The sequence below is a fragment of the Trichoderma virens genome (assembly GCF_000170995.1).
Source record: "Trichoderma virens Gv29-8 chromosome Unknown TRIVIscaffold_86, whole genome shotgun sequence".
In the NCBI taxonomy this organism is placed as follows: domain Eukaryota; kingdom Fungi; phylum Ascomycota; class Sordariomycetes; order Hypocreales; family Hypocreaceae; genus Trichoderma; species Trichoderma virens.
The window spans coordinates 490152-508584 of record NW_014013663.1 but is presented as its reverse complement, the minus strand read 5'-3'; the positions used below and the strand labels follow the sequence as shown (position 1 = coordinate 508584).

The 18433-nt window shown below is 47.7% G+C and overlaps 6 protein-coding genes across 6 annotated transcripts; 1 reads left to right on the top strand and 5 right to left on the bottom strand.

The window, feature by feature from the left end:
- Nucleotides 1-89: 89 nt before the first annotated feature.
- Nucleotides 90-1343, bottom strand: TRIVIDRAFT_68444 (uncharacterized protein; the record flags this gene model as incomplete). The annotated part of the gene is made up of 3 exons (XM_014097149.1): nt 90-745; nt 824-1148; nt 1215-1343. 3 exons carry the CDS (start codon nt 1341-1343, stop codon nt 90-92), a joined length of 1110 nt encoding a protein of 369 aa, XP_013952624.1.
- A 1433-nt stretch (nt 1344-2776) lies between these two features.
- Nucleotides 2777-3670, bottom strand: TRIVIDRAFT_47454 (uncharacterized protein; the record flags this gene model as incomplete). The annotated part of the gene is made up of 1 exon (XM_014097148.1): nt 2777-3670. The coding sequence occupies one exon, from the start codon at nt 3668-3670 to the stop codon at nt 2777-2779; it is 894 nt and encodes a 297-aa protein (XP_013952623.1).
- A 1600-nt stretch (nt 3671-5270) lies between these two features.
- Nucleotides 5271-6287, bottom strand: TRIVIDRAFT_68442 (uncharacterized protein; the record flags this gene model as incomplete). Its single annotated transcript, XM_014097147.1, has 2 exons — nt 5271-5890; nt 6239-6287. The coding sequence occupies 2 exons, from the start codon at nt 6285-6287 to the stop codon at nt 5271-5273; spliced, it is 669 nt and encodes a 222-aa protein (XP_013952622.1).
- A 673-nt stretch (nt 6288-6960) lies between these two features.
- On the bottom strand, nt 6961-9184 carry TRIVIDRAFT_158537 (uncharacterized protein; the record flags this gene model as incomplete). The annotated part of the gene is made up of 3 exons (XM_014097146.1): nt 6961-7831; nt 7883-8728; nt 8808-9184. The coding sequence occupies 3 exons, from the start codon at nt 9182-9184 to the stop codon at nt 6961-6963; spliced, it is 2094 nt and encodes a 697-aa protein (XP_013952621.1).
- A 3178-nt stretch (nt 9185-12362) lies between these two features.
- TRIVIDRAFT_47273 (expansin-like protein) lies at nt 12363-12740 on the top strand (the record flags this gene model as incomplete). The annotated part of the gene is made up of 1 exon (XM_014097145.1): nt 12363-12740. The coding sequence occupies one exon, from the start codon at nt 12363-12365 to the stop codon at nt 12738-12740; it is 378 nt and encodes a 125-aa protein (XP_013952620.1).
- A 1134-nt stretch (nt 12741-13874) lies between these two features.
- Nucleotides 13875-16600, bottom strand: TRIVIDRAFT_68440 (uncharacterized protein; the record flags this gene model as incomplete). The annotated part of the gene is made up of 2 exons (XM_014097144.1): nt 13875-16007; nt 16082-16600. 2 exons carry the CDS (start codon nt 16598-16600, stop codon nt 13875-13877), a joined length of 2652 nt encoding a protein of 883 aa, XP_013952619.1.
- Between the last annotated feature and the right edge of the window lie 1833 nt (nt 16601-18433).

Sequence of the window (18433 nt, the reverse complement as noted above, 5' to 3'; positions counted from 1 at the left end):
ACATTGCAGTGATTGAAGAGCAGCAGCACCAGCCATTATGCTAATGAAAGCCTAGATTCTAAATATCATCTAATACGTGTACATTTAGTCTATAAGTAATCTTCCCATCCTTTCAGCTCTTGTATGATTCCTGATAACCTCTGCTCCACCGCAGGCAGAAGCACGTCACTGACGTCAAGCTTTCTGAGTCGTGTAACCGCGGCCAGGAGCTCCCTGCATCGTACCAACAGTGCCACTCGTAGAATATGTGCCCACTCATGTTTCGACTCAACGTGATAATCACCAACGTTGCATAATCTCGCTGTATAGGGAATTTCATCCGTGACTTCCTGCCGTATCTGACGGACACAACCTGCTACGCCTCTTTCTAGATAGAGTGAAAGACCCTCTATGACCAGCACTATCAGCTTGGTCGTAGCTCGAGGTGTTTGGCTGTGATCGCAAGAGAGCCAAGAATTAAGCCGCTCCAAAGCAATCTTCTGGTAACCTAGTACACCGTCGCTAGCTACATCCATCTTGCTGTGGTATTGGAGTTCCAGCTCTTCCAGCATGTGAAGTGCAGATTGAGCGCATGAACATAGGTCTCCATCGTTTATCGAAGAGTTATCGTCCAGACACAAGCTTTCTGTAGTTCTGCGAACCCTTTGCGGCGCCATACAGAACGACTGACTTTGTGGAGGCGAAATGCTGCTGCTCGAAGTCATGCTGCTAAGATCTCCAAGAGTAGAGTTCAACTGATCAAGATCTGTTGTAAACAAACAATCAGCATCAGCCAGCCAGTCAAAATTGGCCATACCACCAAGGTACTCATTTTGAAACATACCCAGAGTGAAGTTGTCGCCCAAACTAGCGCAGTGTAATGAAAAATCCGACGGGCTGAAGTCCAGAGACGGCGAAAATTCTGAGGTCGAGACAGTGGAAGCAAAAGGATGCGCATTGCGGGTAGACGCAGACGCAAACGAGCTGCTGCTCTCTCCGTTCTTGATGCTCTTCTCACTATTCGTGATATGCTCTCGCCCATCTTTACACTCGGATGGGGCGGAATTCTTTTGTCTCTTGGTGCCACGCTTGGTTCTCTCTGGGAATACACATGTAATACCAGTTCCCTGACATCTCTGGCAACCTGTGTTTTCTCCTGAGCATTTGACCTATTTTCATTGGCATCAGTACCACGCATCTTCACTGCATCTGTGAGATGAGGATTCAAGTCACACCTTTCGAGCACGGCATTCTACGCACGCAAGTCTCGACTGTCGATATTCGCCAAAGGTGTGATTGCTTGCCATCTCAGAGACGCTTTCGGCTTCCGCAGAATTCTTGTTGTAAGAGATTGTGTAGAACATCTCCCTTCGCTTCTATTTCCTTGTTTCGCTTCGTCTTGGTTTTATTGGTGCTGTCTAAAGGTCGAGAGATGTTGTGCGTAGGAGCGAGTAGCAGAGCAGCGTTGTGATAGAGTTGTAAATAAGAGCGACGATGTTCGACAAACGATCGTGATCATAGAGCAAATGAATGGCACAGTGGTTTAGTGTAAGTGTGACTTGAAGGGTAGCTTGAGAATGTCTAGAACTCTCGTATCACCCACAGAGCAGAGACTTATTTCTATATGAGATCTGGTAAAACACTACAGCCGTATAGCAGATCTACAGCCCCTCCTCACTTATCTTTTGCCTTTGAAAGGATTCTCAGAGAGTGCGAGAGCGACGCCAGCCACAGACAGACCGTTTTGTCGAAAGCTTCATCCTACAGGCTACTTGCATTGTCACACCAGGCTCTCCTAATTGCCAACAAGGGGCGACCTAGTGGTCACCTGTACATATTAAGAATGCAGCCACATCCAAATTGGACTCGCATTCGCAGTGGATTTTCTGGTATTCGTAAAACACTATAATTATTCACCACGGGCACGCCATTTCCTCTGCCAGAGACGCACATAGAAAAGCAGCCACAACGAGGCAATGACTTTTCCGGCGTCACACAACGCTACCAACCGGGCCTAGATTCACGGCATTCCGAAACCCTTGATGAAATATCAAAGCTTATTATGAACAACATGGCATCGAGCATGTGGGAAATCTAACGCTTGGACAAAGATGGGTTGGCTCAGCCATCGCCTGTAAACTCAAATGAATAGCGCGACATTGATACCATATTAGGAGGCCCCTCCTCAGCATAACCAGATGCCAGCCTTGGCAAATCCTGGATGACGACGCAGGATCTGGGTGTTGGCTGAAGCGCTGTCAGATTGATCCTTTCGGTTCAAAGAGTGATGTGCCAGAGGCTGTTATCAGCTTCCAATTAGATTCACCTTTTTCTAGAATCTGTTTGCGGCCTCCAAGGCACAGACGCCGCTCATACTTCAATTGACGCCTTGAAAATCCTCGGATGAGCGCATTGAAGAGTGTGGAGTACTTTAAAGTCCTACACGTGGAACCGTAGTGCCTCATCGGAATGCAAATACGGCCGAGGGGGGAATGCAGCTCTCCAGGCAAGGGGGTTAGACTTGTTCTTAATTACCTCTCTATATAGCACATGTGGCTCCCCGTACCTCACAATCTATTCGATACAACCATGATTGAGATGTGAAGGCTAAAGTAATACTAAACGAAAAACAGAAAAAGAAACGAATTCTCATCCACGCTGCCAAACTCTCCTTAATTACTGTTGGTCGAATAACATACCAAGAATTCCATCATCCAGAAAACGGCTGTTACATGTAATTTCCCTTCATGCCGCATGCCATGGAACTATCCCTCTCAATGCCACCGTAAACGCTGTGCTACGGCGTCTTGTTGATACTGCCCACTCCCCCTTGCTCCTTTAGCTTGCGTGATACCTCATTTAAGCCTGTTCTGCTCGCGTAGATGCTGTCCAGAGCACCAACCGGTAAGAACGAGCCAATCCGGGCTGCCATGGCATGCTTGCCTCTCCAGACCCAGAGCGGCGGCTTGGTTTTGCTTAGGTCTTTGACAACGCCTTCTGCCCATTCAATAGGATCTGCGCCTGTAGCGGTTGCTTCCGCTCCCGACATCCACTTCTCAACCGCCTCTTTGGCAACATTATATATTGAGGTGGGTGGCAGCGAGATATGAGGTGCGTTTGCATGGAAAGTTGACTTGACAGAGCCCGTTACTAGGTTCGTCACCTTGATGCCAAAGGGGGCGAGTTCAACTCGTAACACTTCGCTAAAATTGGCTGCGGCAGCCTTAGAGGCGTTGTAGGCTCCTGAGAAGGGCATGGAAGCGTGAGGCAGTGCCATGCATGACGTGTTGTTGACTACCAAGCCACCGCTAGAGGACTTGACGAGCAGTGGGAAGAAGGCACGCGTAACTGTGATGAGAGAAAAGACGTTGAGGTCAAATAATTGTCGAGTCTGAGCAATGTCAAGATCCATAACTGGCATCGAGTATCCAGCGCCAGCATTGTTGACGAGGGCATCCAGAGAGCCACCGGTAAGCTCTGATATTTGGGCCACACAGGCCGCGATGGACTCATCTGAAGTTGTGTCAAGCTGCACAATCTCGATGCCCGCGTCTTGGGCCTGCTTTAGCCTGGCCAAGTTACGGGCTGAGGCAAAGACTTGCCATCCATTTCTGTGAAAGGCACGGGCGAGTTCCGACCCTAAGCTCCCGTCTGAACACCCCGATATGAGCACTGTTCGCTTGGCAGCCATCATGGTGCGTGGTAATGCTGTGTATTGCTGACTTGTCGGCTTTGTTGGTGGCGGCGATGTTCGTGGTGCCGTGGAAGATTGAGGGCTGAGTTATGTTATTGGTGCCTCGGAAATGAAGGGAACTCGGTTTGTTATGCTTCAAGCAGGTAAAGCTGGTAAATCCTCCAGGATCTGAATTCCTATTGAGTTGATAGTAGATATTGCAATCTATTAACTTTTGACTAAAGTTTCCATCAAAAGGCATTTGAGGTCATGAATTGGTATTTAAGGCTTCAGGGATCTTGTATGCTGTCAGTGAAGACGTCAAAGAGAGTCTCGGTATCGTAATTGCCCCGGTCCACATTCCGAACCCCTGCTTCGGACAAAGCCATAATCGGGATTTTACCAACCAACAACACAATTTGGTTGGTCGTTGCTGCTACAGAGCCTTGCGGCGCATTTATACGGACACTACCCAAATCCTTTAGTTTCCGTGCGGGTACTCCCTCCTTCTGCTTGTTGGCTGAAGCTTCTTTCATACTTTGCGAATCGGAGCAGAGACAAAGAACCCACCGCAAGCAATAGATTGTTCCGTAGTCCGGCTGAGGTAACACAGAGCTGAAGCAAAACTTTTGCGGCACAATATGAAGTGCGAGGTACTCCGTACACGTGCATGGTACAATAGAGACGGATTGCGTCAAAGAAAGACCACGTGGAGCAAACTTCGATCTATACACCGTTAGATAGACATATCTAAGGTATGACGTAGGAATAAGCGAATTAATGACGTTCGCATCAAATACGTACTTATGGGCTCTATTCGGAGTCCAAAGTACAAGCACATTCGGTCGTACGTTCAACGTTACTTTTCCAATCAAGGCTTAGAAAAGACATCGGCATCGGAAGTTTGGTGCATAAAAAGTGTCAATCAAGCACGCGGGGAAAGTTTAATCTTAGCGTAAGGGGAATCAGGACACATGTAAGTGATTAATCTTTGACTTTTAAACCAGTCTCTCAATGCTTTCGGAGAATATGCATTACCTACTGAGATTTACATGAGCCGCTTTACTAGCTAATGTACAGTTTAGTAGGCTAGACAATGATTGCCATCGTAGTTCGAATTACTTTCAGCTCATATATGGTTGTATAGGCACTTTAATTTTCGATCCCACTACCATCTTCAAGACCAAGATATCAATCACGCGCCTAGCGCGACAGAAGTAATGCGGTATACAAGGTTGTAGATGATAAAACAATTTATCAAAGCCGCATTCCAAGATTTCGAACAAAGACTATACCATAAATGCAGTCACTGAAGGTCCCAAATTCCCCAATATTTTAGGACTCGTAAACTTGTCGAGCGCAATGATTGTAGGTTCCGGGTCAATCTCGTAGATGCTTTGCAAAATAGAACCATACTCCTGCATTTCTGGCATCGTATAACAAGTCGCCATGCAGGTCAATCCTTCAGCAAATTGCTCCCGATCATCTTCTAGCAGTGTTAGCTAACATCGACTCTGGCAGCAAACGTACGAACCTGTAAATGGGGGAAATTCCATGCATTCAGAGAGCACAAGCAGGTCGCCAACACGCGGAGCAGCTAACGCAACCAGATTTACTACTATGGGCACTCGGAAATGAGGTCCAGCTGGCTGGAGATACGCAAAGCTGCCAACATTCCCTTTTCACTAATTCCCTGTCGTTCTGTGTCGTCGCAATAGAAGACTTCGCGCATTTCAAGAACGGCACTTGCCCAACGTGCAAACTCCGGACCCTGTTTCCAGTTTGAAAACTCTTTGAATTCTAGTCGGATGTCACACAATCCCCTGTTGATGATACTCCGCGCCGAGACAATTTGGCAACGACCGTCGATCTTCAGCGCACCTTGTGACAGATACTCTCCAAAATCATAATATAATCCCGAGGTTTGCTTAGAACGTAAACGTTTGTGATTCTGAAGGTTTCGGTCAATAGAACTAAAATCAGACGTGAGGTCCAGATCTCGCATAAAGACTCCCTTTGGAAAGCTTGACGTATCAACAACTAAAAGCTGTATCTCATCCAAAGTCGCTTCATTGTGTATGCTGGCACGGAGGAAGATATACACCAGTGCAAACAACAATGAGGCTGTCCAAGATACCATATTATCACCGGGATTCTTCTCCCACTGAAGATGTCTGGCCAGCATGTCTGCTGCGCGTTGTTTGTCCTCTCTGGAAAATATGTCTGTCCTACTGCTTGCTAAGCCATCCTTAGCAGCCATAGATTTCACCCAATATCAATGAGTTGTGCCCTGCGAATATGGAGTGAATACCCGAAAGAGGTATCGTGGTATCGCATAGATGTCCCTCTTTAGATCGAACAGTAGATATTCCGCATTTTCAAGGTTGGACCTTTGCAATGGTTGTAGCAAATCGCTTACATTGGCTTCTTTTGTAGGAATTAGCATTATTCACGATTGTATAACAAAAATTGGAATCTCAAAATTAAATAATCTTGATGGGTGGTTCGAGGCGGGGTTTCTGTAAGCAGTCGAGGGCTCCTTCACGGTGATGCCAAAGATCACCGCGCATCAAGATAAGTACTTACCTGCGTGTGAGTGCCTTTCCTGAGACTTCACGTTGCCGTAGACTGACATGTTTAACTGTGAGATTGAGCGATGATAAAATGTCATGTGCCAATTGTGTATTAATAGATCTTGGGTGCAGAGTTGAGGGGTTGCTCTCAAAGTGAGAGAAATATCTCATTGCATTAGGCAAGAAGTAGAAGTTGCATATAGCTAATGCATATGGCTGGCAGCGTAAGCTACTCTAGGTTGGAAGTGGGCCATTTGGCAGCAGGAGACTGAATTAGAATGTCAGATAATGAGTGAAGAGGATGATAGAAACAAGATAGACATATAAGAGATTTCTTCCGAGTATCCCAGAATTCAACCATGTTTTACTGAGGCAACATGTATGCACTCTATTATACCCGGTATCCATCGTTCATTGAGCAAGTCTGTTATTTACCAGACAACGAAACAGCAGTATAGCAATAACTACTCAACCTAGCAATGCTTCAAAATGAATATGTGATTAATACAATATGTACTTATGGGGCAAGTAGCGTTATCAGCGTCATCCAATCCGCCCTAATGCTTTACATACAATCGTATGCAAGGTTCTTTTAACGTACTAAGCTCTGACTAATGAGATGGGCTAGATAAATTTTGCTGTAAGCTCAGTTTAGGTCTATGTTTAGATGTATCTAGAGTCAACTACTTTGCAGTTAATGTTACTGATTCCTAGACATTTCTAATGCTGAATCAATTAATAAAAAAACAGTCTCTTATCCTTTGAACCAGCAAATACCGGTATCAAATATTCTGTATCTGATTTAGGAGGTTGAATTAGATCGATATCCGTTGAGAACCCCAATCTGTTTGCACTTCCTGGTGTTCCATCTCGCTTATCACACATTATTCCTATACTTATCGGGAACAGATGGGCATCTGAATCGTTCTCTGGTCGCTCGCACATCGCCCTGATGGCGCTGCTATTGAAGCCCATCAGTTGAAAACCTGGTGGAATATTCCTATAACGTCTCCAAATGGAATTCACCATAATAGCCAATACTAATAACCCACCAAAGGCAATAGCGAGTATTGCCCCAAAAGGAGAATAACCTCGGGCAGAGATATCGTACTCTGGCAATCTCACCCCCTTGGCACCTGGGCCGAAAGCACTGGACTGAACAAGGAAAATACTTTGAGATATCAACCAGTGCAGGAGTATGGTAGATACCATGAGGGGGCCAGAGTATTTCCACGGTAGAGAAAGGAAGTAGGATGATCGTTGCATCCCAATAGGTGATGATACGCGCAAGGGTTTCTTCCCGTCCTTTCTTAGAAATCGTATCCATTCGTCCGCAATCAACTGTCTTGTAAGTATGTTATTATAAAACAGGTAAAGGACGCTGATCATAAGTTGTGGGCTATTGGCAATGGAAATATTCGCGAGAATGTTAGACCAGCTGGTGCCAACAGAATCCGAATGGCCCAATTGTGTCGTGGTAGCCGCTCCCTGAACCTTGAAACCTTGTTTCCAGACGCCAGTAAAGCTCATATCAAGTCCGACACTTCTCAAATGTTCGAACGAGAATGCAAGAGGTATAGCGGGAACTAGCAAGCCCACGAAGAAACTGATGTAATCAGCATAGTGAAGACGATTAATTTTGATTTTCCCAACTCACCTAAGGCCCGAAAGAGCCAGAACCCAGCGATTAATGGCTTTATACCAGGCGACACTCTTTCTAGGTTGCCACTTTCCCAGCTTCATTTCGACAAAGCTTGACTTGGGTGTCACCCGGTTGCTTTCGTCGCGGGTCAAGTTTGATGGTTCACTCAAAAAACTGTGCACCAAATCTCCCATAGTTACCATCGTTTTTGCGTGCTCCTTGTTCTCCGGACTTTTTACTTCACGGCGATACTGTAGCCAAGTGAAGGCGGTGAATAGGCTCGATAGAAAGGTAAAAAAACAAACAAACGCCAAAATCAGTGCGCTGTAATGTAAACCGCACCTCTGCTCGTTATCAGCCTCATCGCTCGCTAAGCAGTAATCCACCTCTACTATATGTACACCGGGTGATGTAATTTCCCAGTGGTCTGCAAATGTAGAAGCGAATTCTGCATTGCAATACTTGCTTGATGAGACTGCAGAGCATATCCAAGAGGTTGACCATGTCCACGGTTGCCAAGTCGAGACCCAGCCATCAATCAATGACGAACCATTGTTCATCTGAGAAGATATGTTTCTAGCAACTACAATAAGACTGCTGGTTGCATTAAGAGGATCAATAGACCGCGCTATACAATCCTGCGTATTGAGACGCGTAAACGTAGGTGCCGAGGTTTCCAAGGAATATATTAGAGATTTATTGAGTGCCGCATCTCCGTATCCGGGGGCAGCCTTCCACCATGAGAAGTGACCTAGAGGATCGGAGGTGGTCCAATTATCTCTCACAACAAGAAAATCGTTTGTGGCTATTGCACGGGGAATGGCGGTAATTGGTATAGATGTGAAAATGACGGAGTTCCAGCTATATCGTGCGTATTAGTTAGTTAATGCAATATCTTGGGTAAGTGTTGTGGAAGCCAGGCGAAAAAGAAGCAACCTACAATAAATGCAGCAAAGACGACATGAGGCCGAGAAGTCCCCACAACACTCTCCTACGCCGTCGAATATGTGGCAAATTTTTGATGCTAGGAACTCCAATCTCGAGTGAGATGCCCTTCGAGTGAGCTTTATCAATTTCCTTCCTCGATGGGGCAACCAGGATCTGCATACAGAAATTCCCAGCCCCGAGGAAGAAGGTTGAGATCATGTTCAAACCCATATGCAAAGCACTATTGATTGCACTAATCAATTTGCAATTGTCGAACATGAATGTTCCCACGAATCGAGTATTAGGCGGATAAAACTTCAATACGACGAAAAGAATGGTGCAGTTGACCAAAACAACTAGGAGAGCCACCATCATATGTATTGTAAGCATCGTGCTTCTTTTTGCCGACCGTTCAGGTTTTGGGTCCAGTTCAGGGATATATTTCTTCAAGATTTCTACCTTGGCGTAGCGGTCGGACCTGATGAATGTTAGTGGTCAAATTGTTAAGGGGTCCTTGTCGCAGGACGGAAATGCAATACCGCTCGTGTGTTTCGTTTCCTCTAGAAGGGTTATCTCCAACTGAGGGCGGTGGAGCTCCTTCATCTTCTCTAGCTTCATCACCACTCAAGAGGGATGTCAATCCTTCTTCATTCTCGCCAGGCATCCTGTGAATGGCAGTTGCTGCTGCAAGTCTCGAGTTGGTAGGGAGGTTTGTCTCCGGGGATAATTGTGCCACCAATTCAATCTCTTAGTCAATTTTCTCACACTGAATAATAATACGAGATCTGAAGATAGATAACAGAATATATAGAGCAGCAGCGGTTTAAATGGGTGTTGTCATTAGATTCGAGGACGCTGCACCAGGTCACAATGGTTGGCACCCAAACGACATTTTTTTATTCCTATTTCTTCCATCAGGCACCCAGTGCACTATAGCCATCCTGTATATCATTCGGCGTTGCCAACTGCCGTTGGCTGTTTTTCTCAAACCAACCAAGCTGAGGATAGGCGCCAAGGGCATTCAGCTGAATGCCGCACCGGCATTGATATGTCACTATCTTTTTGTCATTGCCGCGAGTACGCCACCGAAACACACTGATGCCTCCTTGTGGCTTGTGGGAAGTGGCCAAGGAATGCCTAAGCGCTCTGCGTCGCTCCATCTTCTGCATGATAATATTACATGTGTCCTTGCCCCGTTCAGCCTCGTTTTACCGCGCTGGGATGCTATATCGCGGGTGCGGCCGTTGAAGGCGGCCGGGAAGCGCCCGTCCAAACGCCACGTATCACCGCCGACTTCCACCAGCCAACCGTTTCCGCCTTCTTGACCATGCATAACAGGTCTAAGCCACCGACGGCTAGCCATGATTTACTTATTGTTATACGATCGAGTTCCTTTTTTGTGACAGGTATTAGCCCAAGACGAGAAATTATGCAATAACCAAGAGCCACGAGGCTGTAACTTGCCAAGAATCCGTAACAGCCTCAAGCCGCTATAAAGCCAATCTATCAGAAGATATGGTAGAAAATCTGAAAAAAAAAAAAAATATGAGTTAATTTACTCAGAAACTATACAGGCTCTTTTTTTTTTTTTTTTTTAAAAAAAAAAAAAAAAAAAAAAAACTAGAGCATATGCTATACATGCGAAATATTAACTCCTTATTACTTATACAACGGAATTCCTTATTTATAGCAATATCTTACTAGGTAAACATAGAAGGTGGTACAAGGGGTGGCAAACATTAATAACTGTCTGTCATTGAATGTCAACCCAGCATTCCCTTTCTCTACCAAGCGTTGGCAAGGACACTCTCATCCACGCCACACGCACCTACATGCAGGTAAATCAGCTCACTTTGCCCAATAAATATAAACATCATTCTTCCTTTTTCAAAGATTCCTACCGTTCACTTGCAACATGAGCGAAATGTCATAGCTCACAAGCATATATACACAGTGTTATTCGCAAAAGTTACAAAAATGTTTTTAGATGTTTATAAATAAACTAAATTTTAGTCAACTTAGCATAGCCAGTTTATTAATTACTATTATTTACCAAGTTTTTTCTAAAGGCTAACTGTAGAGTAACTATTTTAATAATAGAGACTTTGCAGCCACCAGGGACACTTGGACCGAAAATTGAATGAAATTAGCTGACAATGATAGCATTTGATTGGGAGCTTTTTTTCTGAAGAATTGGACAGCATAAAGGGTTGTAATACCTCGGTTGGAGGACTAAATATGCATAACACGACTTTGTAAGCTTATTTTCTGGTTTTACACATCAAAAGATACCCACAGCTGGGGCCCATTTAGCGAATTCATTGTCCGCAGATCATGAGAGCTAATCGTCGATCGGAACCTAAAGGCCAACGGGAGATTAGAAGCAGCCACAATCAAGGCACAAGTGTTATTTCCGGATACATGGAGGTAAGAACAGCTATGCCGATCAATAGCCGTTTCATCAGCACACAATCCTACGTCTTACATGCATGCGCTCTGTATCCACAGACTTTCCGTTTTCGAAGCCCATCGCTTCCAACATGGCTCGCCAAACATGTTTGCAACACTACTTGTCTCATCATATCCACGAGTGTTTACAGAGCAAAACATTCAGCAAAATTAAATTAGTCCAACATGACAAGTCGATCCGTGATTGCTTTGACAAATTGTTCACACAAGGATCATTGGCGTAATACAAACACCGGATCTACCCTGGTGTAGATCTTGCTAGTCTTCACTTGCCAAATCTGGCGTACCGACATCCTCACGATCTGGCGCCATACTCTGCTCAGATATCAGGCCAGAATTAGGACAAGCATCTTTTTTTGTGTATCTAGCTGCATGGGAAATATTATGTAGCTATCTCATAGTATCGTGATTGGCAATTCATAGATACATCTCCAACATGTCTCGCTTTATGCCGCACAGACACAAGCAACTTAAAAACTACAGGCTCAAACCATGAACACTTCTTCACTAATCAGCCCGCGTTTCAGGTTTCCCGTATTTACCACTCGCCACATAAGGTTATTTCACGACGATCATCCGCTTATACAAAACAAAGCACAGATTTTGTCCTGTTTCCAATAAGCTGCGCCGCAACACTGAGCCTTGATGCACGGATGCCAGCCTCAATTATGATCCTGATTTGGAAAGTGCCCTGACAGCGATTCGCAGCCGTCGCAGGCCTGTTACGTCAGAGAATCTCAATTGAACATTTCGAGTCCAGATGACAGTGCATTCTAAAGCACGTCCTCCATAGAGTGTAGTGACAAACCCTTCTGAGCCAGTTTCATCGACATCCTTTCTCAGACTATGCCGCCTTGGAAAAGCCACAGCTGCCTCTGCAAGAGTAAAACATCACCTTGAGCTTGGGTGAGCATCATGAGACAAGTAACCCCAAAGTCTCAAGACGACAAATACAATCATCTTCATCTACGTACGTAGTACATATAAACCTCCCTCCCCCCTTCAACGTCAAATCTCATCTCACCACCAACTCCGACTTCCAACACTCCTTCTCACAAAACAAACACATCAACTAATCTTCGCACCACCAACGTTCAAAATGGTCTCCTTCACAGCCATCCTCCTCCCCCTCCTCCCCCTCCTCACCTCCGCCCTCCCAACAGCCCCCTCCTCCTCCCTCGCCCCCCGCGAAAACTTCGGCGACATCACCTTCTACAACACCGGCCTCGGCGCCTGCGGCTTCTTCAACAACGACGAGGAATACGTTGTCGCAGTCTCCGCCGCCCTCTTCGACTCCCAGAGCGTCTGCGGCCGCTCCATCAGCGTCAACTTCAACGGCCGCAGCGTCAATGCCCAAGTTGTCGACCGCTGTGCCGGCTGCGCTTTTGGCGACGTCGATTTGTCGCCTCGCGCATTCTCTGATCTCACTGGTAGCCTCGACGCTGGTCGTGTTCAGGGCTCTTGGGACTTTATCTAAGTCCGGACAGAGAGCAAAGGAGAGCGCAGCAGCGATAACCGGCACAAGGATCTATTTTCGACTATGCTTGTCGATACTTTCTTTCAATTCACACACAACTCGTTATTACTCTCGTTTACTCTATACACGACTTGTTAATACGTTCATCTACTTCGGACACAGCTATTATTACGCTCATTTACTATTTTATACACGACTTGTTAACACCTCTTTCAATTCACCCACGACTCGTTATTACTCTCTTTCACTTTAACACTGGCTTGTCCATACTCTTTTTTACATCAAACATGGCTTGTCCATGCTTTCTTTCACTTCAAAAACGGCTTGCCCATTCTCTCTTTTACTTCAAACACAGCTTGTCAATACCACTCTTTTACTTTACCCACGGCTTGTTAATACTTTCTTTTCCATCAAGCCTGGCTTGTCCACTCTCTTTCGCTTCAAACACGGCTTGTCCACACTCTCTTTTACTTCAGACAGAGCTCGTCATCACATTCTTTTACATCAAAACAACTCTTGGGGGTACGACTCAATAGACGGCAAGGGACTGGATCCCTAAAAAAGCGAGGTGCTGTAAAGAGGCACGGGGGTTTTACTCTCGTTACAATAGATTACAAAATGTACATAGAGGAACTCGATCAATTCACCTTATAACCGAAACCATGTCTCACGTAGATAAAGCAAGCAACTAAAAATGAAATTGTCTTAGATTGTATCTCATTCATCCGTTAAAGTAAATCATGACTGGTGCCTGCGGGGCCCCTTTTGCTCCTTGTTTTGTGACCGTAAAAGAATACACATATGTACACGCAACTTCAGACTCCTCGCGCAATGCTATGTGGACAAGAAAGAAAGTAAGAACGCAAAAAAGCAAGCAAGAAAAAGTTGATGATCATGGCCTCTGCCATTACGCTCCCCGAGCTCTTATGACATAGAAAGAAAAAAAAAGAAAAGAAAAGAAAAACTGAAAACCCGTCGAGGTGCGAGACCAGAGTCACTTATTAATGCTCTGGCCGATTAGAATGCTGGCATAGCTTATGTTCATACACTGACAAAGGAAAAAAAAAAAGATTGTGATAGCAGTTATGCTCTTGTCCACATGCGGCCCCAGATTCATGACACAGAACGCAGCTTCTAGTTGGCCCTGTTCCTTAGGCTACTGCTGGCCCTTGAAAACCCAGGTAGCCACTTCCTCCTGGTTCCAATTACCGATTGTGCCGGCGTAGCTGGCTCAACCACCTGCTTCTTCATGTTTGGTGAACTTCGGCCATTGACAACGAGATCAGAAAGGCGCACCGGAGCACTAGTCGACGAAGGTAAAAACGACGGGGCTGCTTCGGTTCCCACTGTATTTCTTCTCATCTGTCGGGGCTTGAGCATGATGGGTGGTGGCGTTGATCCCGCCCGATCGTCGAAATCGCCTTCTCTGTTGAGCCAAGGCTGCAGACTGACGCCCTGGCCGGTCTTGTAGGTATCGGCAAACGTGGTATCTGTGGCGCTCGCTGGAGTGCTGGACGGCGAGGCGGGAACCAAGGAGCGACGGAACAGTCTGTTGAGAGCAGTACGAGGGCCGCTAATCGGGGGATATTGGCCCCTTTTCTCGCTTTGCGGGTGCTGCGGAATGGTCGGAGACTGGGCAGGTGTGTGGAGGTCACCTCTCATTTGCACGCCGTCACTTTGCCGTCTAGAGTGGCTCGAAAGCTCTGGCTGCTCTGGTGTGCTGGTAAGAGTGAGTGTCCTGGGCGAGTTTCGCACAGATGATGTAGTTGAGGATGTTCGAGCATGAAGGCTCGACCGCCTGTCTGGCGGGGGTGGTGCGGTATTGGTAACGAGAGACTGGCGCAAAGAGAAGAGCTCGTTGATGTAATCGGCATCGTTGTCAATTCCTTGAGATTTTTTGCTGCTGGGAATGCCAAAGAGATCCGGTTTGGTGCTCTCTCGCATCCAAATGTCAAGGCTTGATCGAAGTGAGTGGACTTCAGATTGCTCATCAGAGTCGGTGCTGTCCCATCGGTTCTCTTTCTTTTGGAACGACGCGGTATCGCTGGCGGCTCGATGATGGCGTTGCACAGGCGCGATGGCGCCATGTGCCTTTTCCTTTTCCTTTTCACCTCCCGCAGCCTTGTCGGCACCACGTAGAAGGCTAGGCTTTCCTCGGAATGAGACTCGTAGTGACTGGTTATCCTGATCGCTATAGGTCACTGAGGCTCTGTCATTCCGACTATCTTGCCTGGCGAGGGAATCATTGGAATTGCGCATTCGGTGGAGTGTTGACGTTGAGATAGTGTCGGGAGTGGGAGGGAAATTTGGATCATGAAGTCGCATAGTGCCGGGGCCATCGGTCATGACTTTCCTTAGAGTAGGAGGCTGTGAGCGACGTCGATCTGAGCTCTGGCTGGCCACGGGACGGAAAGCCTCCTGCAGCACGCTCTGGGATCTACCCAGCTTCTCAATTTGCTGCAGAGGGGAAACCTGGTCCACAGTAGCAGCGCCTGAGATGGAATGGCGCGTGCTAGATGAGGAGCGCCGTCCACCAAGAAAGTGGTTGGCGGTGGCCGCTCGAGGAGGGAAACCAGAAGGGGATATCTTTCTAGAGGTGTCTCGACGGCCGGTGGAAAAGATCTGCAAGTTGGTGTCGATGCCATCCAGGCTAAGGGGTTGATCGACAGGTGGAGGGAAGATGCTGTCCCGGCCCTTTTTACCATAGACGCTCGCAAAGGAGCTCTCACTGAGGACACTCAAGGTTGGGCTGCCTGGGACGTTGGATGGGCCGTTATCCGCATCCTGGGCCCCTTCGGTTACCCGTGCAAGGCTGAGCGTGCTTCCCTTGACCCCAAGATAGACGTTGCGCAGGTTTTCGGTGTTTTCGCTCTTCTCGGACAAGAAGCTCGGCACGCGGTTGATGGCTTTGAATTTGTCGCCATTCCTACCCGTTTCGTCAATGGGAAGCTCGAGTGATGGCCGAAGATACTTTTGGTCCATGTCTTGGCGGCAGAAGTATCCCTCCTGCTCCACCTGCAGAACCATGTTGCGCTCCTTGACTAGCTGGTCGACCTTTGCCTCGAGCATAACAATCATAGCAACGGCCTCCTCCACAGCCTTGTCGCGCTTTTCAAGCTCGTCCAGCAGAGTTTCGTTCATCTCCTCGGTTTGGCGCTTGTCTCTTTCCAGAGACTCGATGCTTGTCTCCAGCAATGACTGCTTTTCTCGGCGGTGATAGAGTTCGAGCTTGAGGTCGAAATTTTGCTTGTGGAGGCTGGAGATGACCTGTGTGCGAGTTAGCAGAGAGAGAGAGAAACAGGGGTGTTGCTTGAGAATGTCTCATCTCAGAGGTGACGTACATGTTCCATGTCTTTGACGCCCAGTCCAGGCTTCTTGGCGAGCTCAATACCACCGCCACTGCTGGACTTGGGGCGCGATCCATCGGATGATGCAGCCACTGATCTCCTCCTTGGGGAGCTGACACGACCGAGCTCAACCGACGCGCCAAGGTCATCATTGACTCGCGACATGGAGCTCTGGCTCATCTTGTCGCTCTCAGCCCTGCGCTCTCGCTGCAGCTTCTCTTGCAGGAATGTTGAGACCGCGCGGGAGCGGGGAGATTCGACGCTGCCCTCTCGCGGCAGCTGAGGCGTGTGCCTGGGCGTGGGAGTAGACCGTGGTGACAAGACAGAAGGTGGGCAAGGGCTATGATGGTATCGATGTGTCGGATGGTCGGCGGACAGTTGGGGTGAAGGCGCGAGCTGAGGAGCCGGGCTTCTGACCATTCGGTGTGTCGCCGATCTATTAGAAGCGCGAGACGAGGCGCGGGTGTATTGAGATGGAGCCTTTTGAAAGGCCCTTGAATTAGAGGAATCCATGGTGTAAAGCAGCGCCAACCAGATTCCCTGATGATGACGATGACAGTGAAAAAGACAATATTAGGGATGTCAATAGATATGTACCTATGACGATGGTACTTTAGTAGTAGGTAGGTAGTAGGTTAGTTAGGATATATCAGCCGCAGCAATGTATCAAGGTTTGCGCTGATGCCCGCATCGAAAGTCAAGTTACTGTGCCGCAAGGTTTAGTGCTTAGCCGAAGCCGTTCGACGCTACGAGGTGAATGAAGGGCGTCTGGCACGATTTTGGCAGCGAGACGCGTGGAGAATTAGGCACGCGAGGAAGCGGCGTGGTGAAGCATGTCGCTCCGAGCAAAGTCCAAGGGGCGTCGATGTCGCGATTTGCGGGTGCAAGGTCCGGGAAGGCGTCGGCGCACAGGGATCGAATCCAGCTCCAGGCCAGAAGCAGAAGCAGAGGAGCAGGCGCCTTGTGCTGAAGGAGAGAAGGCAGAGAGACGCAAGCTGAGGGTCGTGGGCAGCAGCAGAGTGAAAAGGCAAGGCAAGGGGGGGTGTGGGAATTGCTGTCGTCCTGGAAACTCGCTTAAGGCTTGTTCGTATTATGCCCAGCAAGGCGCACAGGAAAAAATCAGAATCAGGGAAAATAATAATAATAATGCGACGATGAGCAGAGATCAACAGATGGTCGTGCTTGCGGCAATTGGCGAGTAGGAATGCAGCTGGAGGACGGGAATGAGGGTGGATGGATGTAGCGTCTGGCTGAGGAATGATGATGCGACAGAGAGAGTGTGAGAGTGAGAGAGAGAAAGACGGTGTATCGGATCGAATGGCTTGGTAGATATGGTATCGGAAAATCAGGCCGAGAGGCGAGGCGAGGGCAGCGCAGTCAAATGCACTCAATTAGTATCATTCACTGCAACGGAAAAGCAGGCCCAGCGCCGTCCATGCTGATCTGCGGGTTTGGTGAAGGAGGGCAGAAGCAATAAAGGGATGGAGGTTTGGAGATTTGATGATGGAGAATAGTCCAGTAGCTTAGCTATTGAAATGAAATGGACGGCAGCAGAGCAGAGGCCCAAGTCACTAGCAGTGCGGCTACTCCGTAAATTGCCAGTGAGGGTGAGTTGTAGCGGCCGGCGAGTGGCTTGCAGGTCTGACAGGGGGCGCCGCTAGTGCCTGTGCCTGGCGTGCGGCCCGTGCATTTTGGGGGTTTTAGCGCGGGAGTGGCCCAGGAGAGGGTGAAGCTGGATTGTTTGAGGCCTATGACGATGGATCGATCAAGGCATCAACCGATGATGACATGGATATCCATGGGATCCAATTGATGCCTCCATACTAAGGTATGTATCATATCAATGGCCGTGAGCTGTTTGCATCAAGCAGAGGAATCAATCAACGCGGATAAATCAATTAAAGCACTCCGTCTGCTGGTTCATGCTGCTTACTGAACCTGCAGTCAATTGCATAACCCAGCACGCAGCATCCAATATCCACCTACCCTCCTACTCTTCCCGCCACCTCAGTTTATGCTGGCTGGCTAGTCGTTCTTTGTCTTTATCCGACACATCTCGTCACATTTTCAGCCCCAATCCATCCCATCCCATCCCATCCCAGCCCCCTTTTCCCACCGCGAGCGACGAGAGACAGATGACGTTTAAATGGAAGAAAGATACAGAGGCTGCAGCTCATCTCTCAGCCCAGTCCAGTTCCTCCTCCATAGACAATCGCCTCCCCTCAAAATTGGGCGCAACCACCATCCAAACCCGCCAGATTCATGCGACACCCCCCCTTGAACATCCAAACGCTCCAAACACCGCCCGGCGCCCATCAGAAAAAGGAAACATGCGCCAATGCGGTG